Source organism: Pinus tabuliformis, chromosome 9 (genome assembly GCF_031772625.1).
Source record: "Pinus tabuliformis cultivar Carrire ecotype Pingquan chromosome 9, CPIR1, whole genome shotgun sequence".
Lineage (NCBI taxonomy): Eukaryota > Viridiplantae > Streptophyta > Pinopsida > Pinales > Pinaceae > Pinus > Pinus tabuliformis.
The window spans coordinates 866162530-866169100 of NC_142307.1; the positions used below are offsets into that span (position 1 = coordinate 866162530).

Genomic DNA, 6571 nt, shown 5'->3' on the forward strand with positions numbered 1-6571 from the left:
GGTGAGTCTAGGAAGAGGAGTGCTCACCAGTAAGGAGGAAGTTGGGTGTATAAATAGGTCAATAAACTCGCAGTAGGTATATGGAGAGTAATAAACATGGTGGCAGACTGATGACCAAAATATTACAGACCTTCGCTCCCCCTTGGCATCCAATTTTCTGAGGAAAACTGGGAAACTATCAGGCTGATAGTACAGCAACAAATGATATATGTAGGAGGTATGTTTGAACACCCTTTCTCTCTCCAGGTTCATGAATTGCTCATGAATCTTATCAGCTATGAAGGTGGCATAATCATACTGGACAACAGGGGGCTGTCCTGGAGCAAACATGGACAACATTACCAAAACTGTCTCATCAACATACTCACTGGTATTGAATCCTAAGATGCAAGATATGATGTCTACCAGCATTCTCCCTGTTTCATTAAACCATACATGTAGATAAGGCGGAGGTTGCCGGGGCTGAAAATCTGGTTGCATGAACAGCTGGGCAATTCTTGTGATCTCTGAGCTGGGTAGCTTGGCACCTTGGTCAAGCAGAAGGTTCATGGCGAGAGGAACCAGAGGCTTTGTTGGCTCAAAGTTCAGCATCCTGTTTATGGCTTGAGGGGTGATGTGAAACATAACAGTCCCAGATGGAGCCAAAATTGCTCTTTGAGTGGGCTCATAATTCTCACAACATTGATGGATAAGGTCAGGGAATACATTTACTTGTGGGAGATAATAAATTGGCAGATTGGACTCCCAGATACCAAGGATATCAGCATTGCTTATGTATCTTTTCCTTATCTCACAAAAGGTTTCAATGTGATATTTGTTGGTCAGTTCCATTATTTCCTTCATTTGGTAATCCCTGTCAGCAAGGGGCAGCCATTCCAGGTTCCTATGTGGTGCATTCAAGGGGGCAATATTTAATGCTGTGGGAGTGGCCATTTTGAGGTTTACCTGTGTTTATCCTTGGAACCAGGATTAGTACAACAACAGACTGATGAAAGAGCTGCTGAGGATTTGCAAAAGAGCTGCAGACTGAGTTTAAATGAGGCGATGGTCTTTACTCTCTGTAGTTATGGTAAAAGAGGCAATTTAGGGAGTTTAAAGTCTAGACAGACTTATCTTGAGTTCCCTGTATTAAGAGACTATGGGCAATTTGCAGAGGGAAAAGAGGATGATTTTAGCCAAATGAAGGAAGTTCCTGTAGGGGATATTGGCAAAAGGAGTCAATGCAGGGGCAGTATGAAGATTCTCTCGGCAAAACTTAGTTAGAAATTATTTTTTGACGGTGAATTTTGCAAATGGTCACGGGTTCACAGGGTTTCTTTTGAACAGGGGGTTACTCAGTAAATTTAGGTAGCATTTAGGTGCATGAGTGCCTTTAGTTTGGGAATTTGCAGAGTTACAAGCAAGTAAAATGGAGAAATCAGCGAAAACAGGGGTAAACAGGTAAAATTTGGGCAAATACCTGGTTTTTATGGAGCCGAGGGTGTTGAGCTGGTTCAATGGCGAGCAATGGAGTCGAAATTGCAGGCGGCAGCGGCTCGGATGATCGAATTTGCACTTGGGCGGACAAACGACGTAAAACAACATGCACAGAGCTTCCAAATTTTCCAATGAAAATGAACAAAAACGATCGACTTGGCATATTTTATGAAAATTCAGGACTTTTGGCGCTTTTTCGGGATGACGTTAGCATGACGTCATTTGGCGGGTAGTGGGTACGACATGGTGACATGGCCGGTTGATTAGGCAGACAGGTAGGACGGAAAAGTGGCGTGGGGACTGGCGTGGCATATGACACTGGCAGCGGGGACAGAAGGCGGTAAACGGTTTTATCGGACCGCCTTTGGTACGGGGGCGGTATGTGTCAGAGCCTGCCCGACGCAATCAAAAAAGGACATGCGTCTTTTGTACGACGGGAAAACCGCCGTGCTATCAGACGCTAACTCCCGTACGTAGGGGCGGCTCCGAAATCGGCGAGGGCCGTCGGATCTGGGAGAGCGGATCGGAGGGTTGACGGAGCGTGAAGTTGTGGGCATGATAATGTACGGGACCCGATCATATATTAAATATTATTTATTTATATGTCAGGGGTTCAAACTTTTGGAAAGCGGGTTTTATATGTTATATACAACATAGACATGGTTTGGTTTAAAACATTGTATTAAATCAATCCAACACAAAATATGAGCGCGGGGTGAGATAAAGTATGGTTTAGGAGGGAGGGTTAACACGGTTATTAATTTAACCAAAGGTTAAACTAATCCCAAAGTAAGTGGACGCGGAGGGGTTAATGCAAGCCCCGAATGAACTTAGCATTTCCCCGAACTTAGGTCATATGGCTATAGTGCCAAGGGGTGGGATATTTACTATTTTTGGATTTTTATATAATTTTTGTAGAACTAGGGGTAGGGAAAATGATTTAGGGAGTTAAATAATAGAGTTATAATTTAATATGACTTTATGGGTTGGAATTATATGGATGAATTCCAAGCTTATAAGGTGAACTTAGGCATAAAAGGAAATTGGAATGATGATTTTACACAAGAAATGTGGCTTTGAGGCTTTAAGCAAACCAGAAGTTTTACTTAAGTTTTTCATGGATATGGAGTGAAGTTTAAGAGTTTTTGAGTAGATCTCAATCTCTTTAAGGGGATGTTAGTGAGTGTTTTTTGTGAGGGAGGAAAGGGGAGGTTAGTCATGCATCCATTGTTCCACAGTTCAAAAATTGCCTTGGTGCTTATGTCACTGATGATTTGAGTCTTCCTTGACAAGTCAATAATGAGCACCCACCTGCTTTTGCAACCTCAAATTATCTACCCAACCTAATATACCTAGCATTTTTTCTTCCATTTGATTGGGTGCATTTGAACTAGCAAACCCTGATTGTCCTCTTTTCTTTTGACTGTCCTCCTATCTAATTCTACCCTTATTTCTTCCAAGGGCCCAGATTAAGCAATTGGGCTCCTTCATTTCTCTGCCTATCTATTCCTCTGCCAAGCTTGAACTGTTTGGATAGGTATTCATTCTCTAGTCTAGAACAAGCAATTTAAAACATGGCATGGTCCAGATTGAACTGTTGGGCCATCCATCAAGCTAGCAATGGCATTTTGGCTAGCCACTTTCCTGGTCTTTCTTTGGGGTTCATTTCTATTATTTTTTTTTTTGACCAATTGATTTTTCTTGCCTCTCTGATTTTTCTTTTAGGGCATACCCTCTTTAAATTTTTTAATTTTCCTCTAATGCTTTTACAAAATATGGAACCTTTGCAGCATGAAAAGATGAACATATTTGGCACTTCCTAGGTCAATCATGAAAAATGAAACCTATTGGTATAGGAACCTAACACATATGAAGGAGTCTTCACAACTCTTCACATTTCCCACACAGTGTCTGTAAAGTTACCTCATGATGATTTCAAATAGCCATCATGATCACCAATAATGTCTCCAAGATCTGCTGATACTTATCAACAAGATATCTGCACTAGGCCTCAATGTCTTTTCAAAACAACTCTGTTTCGACCCTCTGTTATTACTGTCACAGTAACTACTTCGGGAGTGAGGTTTCAGGAGTAACTTCTTCAGAGGAGTGACTGTCGCAGTTTCATATTGTGCGTTCAATTAAAAAAAAAACCCTGCCCTGTTCATACTCAGATAATCTTCTTAGATCCGCAGAACGTCTTTTTGAACTGTTATCAGAAATCACTACAACACACAGGTCAGAGCTTTTCCATAAATAACCCAGTCAACAAAATGTTTGACGTTCAGTTTCCTTCTTCTTCCACTAGACCCTTCGACTTCCTTCTTTGCTCTCGCTTTGGCTTCCTTTCTTCTTCCGCTCGAACTTTCGACTTCCTTCTTCAATCGCTTGATCTTCAGCTTCCTCTGCGCTCACTCAACGTTCTTCGCTCGATTGATATTCGGCTTCCTCTGTGCTCACTCGACCTTTCGTCTTCCTTCTTCGCTCGCTTGATCTTCGGCTTCATCTGTCTCTTCGAGTTCACCAATACTCAAAAGACACGTTCATTTGGAAGAGAGGCCGAATTGTAATAGATGTTTCATATTAAAATTATATCAGAGAGGCCCTTTTTTTTAATATTCATACAATAGAATCATTATTTCTGAAGGATTTCATAGGAGAGACCGTACCCAATGAGGTCCCACATCCACGTCATCAATCGCAATCGAAACTCTTAACATCACCGATGTAACATGGCCGATATTCATACTGCTGATTAAATGGACGTGATATAATATTAAACAGTCATCAATAGATCCGTTGGGTCCACAAGTCTTATCGCAATCACATTTTACCATTGTTACATTTCTTCAAGACTTGCGATATGCGACGGATGCGATATTTCTTTAGGACGTATTATAATGGTGCAGCGGGTCCACAATGTTATCGCAATCGACGGTTTGCAGGACTTCGACTGGCACATGGATTAAAACAGTTGTAACCCTCGCAGTTGACCGTGATCTAAGGGTTGACTATGAGATCGACGGCTAGGATTGAGTGCGGGACTTCAGCCACGATCAAGGAAGTCCATACTTTCCTACCCTCGCTCTTTCGATAGCTGTTGTTCCTGTGACTTCTCTTCACTCTTTTGATAGTTTTCTTCTTTACTCCTCTGTTATCACTGTTCAATTGATGTTCAATTGCTCCTGTTCAATTGCTGATCAATTAACCTCTTGCGTCATTTTCTGTTCAATTATTGTTCAATTACTGTTCAATTGACCTCCTGCGTCATTTGCTGTTCAATCAACCTCCTACGTCATTTTCTGTTCAAGTGACCTCCTGTTGTTCAATCCACTTGGGTCCTCCATCTCATCATATCATCATATATCAAACTTTCATCCCTATGAGCATTATGATCAATGGGCAATCACGTATCAAAGAATTTGCCATCACAAACACTGTTATATTGACATCAATGACAACCTAGATTAACAATATCTTCCTTTGTCATTGATGGCAATATTCTTCTTCTCTCCCCCTTTGACATCAATGGCAAAGGAGTGCACAAGGACTCCCCCTGTCGAATTGCTTCTGTTATTTATGAATAGTATATTTTTATGGGTATGTTACTCCCCCTGTCGTGGTGCTTTTCTTTTTACTCATGATAAAAGGATTATTGCCTCATCATCAACTAGCACATTATCCCCTCTTCATGTCTCAGAACTTCTTCATAATGCTTTCAACAATGATTAACGATGCTCGATTTCAATGCTTCCAAATAGGCTCCAAATAGCCATACACCAAATGTTCAAGTCCAAGTTTTTATGCTTTTGCAATCCGAATTTTGTTATCTTCACAGTCAGAATTAAGGAGTCTTTATAGTCTGAATCAGGAGAAGATTCCATTGAAATTGTCATTCTCGCTATCTTTCTTCAAATCAAGATTCCTTCAAAGCATCAAACCATATTTTCTTTCACATGTTCATGTAGTTTCAAGCCAGTACAACAGTTTCGATAACAAATCGAAAGCATCATCATCTAAATCCGGGACTTCGGTTCTGAGATCACAAGGCTCCCATTGAGGAAAAGGATGCCAATAACTAAGTTGCGAAAATCCCGGCCAAACTTCTTCATTTGGAGTTCCGAGCAAGCTGAAAATCACCTAAAGAATCTCGAAATAATTCCATCCCACAAAGAGAGGCTCCCTTCTATACAATTCAGCAAAAATGTAGCCGACATTCCACATGTCAACAGAAAGACAGTAGGTATCCTGACCCAAGATCAGTTCAAGAGATACGTACCAGCGCACCCCTACCCTCTTCGTATAAGCCTTGCCAGATAAATCGGTAGCTCTTCCCAGAAAAAACCTTGCGATTTTTAGTGACACAAATTCCTCGTCCTCCGTTTCTATCCATATAGCTTTAGGATTCAGGCTTCTGTGCATGACGCCATGGCCATGCATAGAAGCAATGCCTTTCACAAGCTCGTACATAATTTTCTTGATAACCAGGGGTGGTATTGTGAGCGACCGTGTCCGATATCTGTTGATAAATAAAAAAAGATTTGACTTCATATCATCAAATACTATATGAAGGCAAAATTGGTCGTGTCGACTCTTTCGGCGTTCCACATCTCGCAACTTGACGATGTTGCAGGCGCTATCAGACAACATCCGTAAAATTGATATCTCTCTGATGGAAGTGGGGGAAATTCCTTTCGTAAAATGTGTGTAAGCGATCTTGAGAGTCACCTCCTCCCCTGTTTCTGGCTCCTCCCCTGTTTCTGGCATTATGCCCTTATAAATCCTTCCTTCCAGATCTTCCTCTAACAACTGACACCTCATATACTTCGGAATCGTATCAAGATTCATGTTACTGCTACAAAATTGAAAACTATAAGCTGATTTTCCCTTCAAACAAAGCCTCTATTACTGTCCTTGATTTACCTGTTCTCACATTATATCCCTGAGTTGAGACATTCAAATTCTATAATACCAACAACATAATTATTAGCCCTATTTCTCTAGCATTGGATGGCCTTCTCTACTGCTCCAATTTCTGCTTAGTGATCAAGTGGAAAACATCTTCAACAACAGTCCAAAGAATGGTTACAAGATC

General features: G+C 41.1%; 1 protein-coding gene across 1 annotated transcript; it reads right to left on the minus strand.

Annotated features, from left to right (window-relative positions):
• Positions 1-5616: 5616 nt before the first annotated feature.
• LOC149151526 (cyclin-dependent kinase B1-1-like) lies at positions 5617-6324 on the minus strand. The gene has a single exon (XM_089443184.1). The coding sequence runs from the start codon at positions 6322-6324 to the stop codon at positions 5617-5619; it is 708 nt and encodes a 235-aa protein (XP_089299310.1).
• Between the last annotated feature and the right edge of the window lie 247 nt (positions 6325-6571).

Coding starts and splice junctions, on each gene's coding strand:
- LOC149151526 (XM_089443184.1), bottom strand. CDS start 6,324: ATGAATCTTGATACGATTCCGAAGTATATGAGGTGTCAGTTGTTAGAG.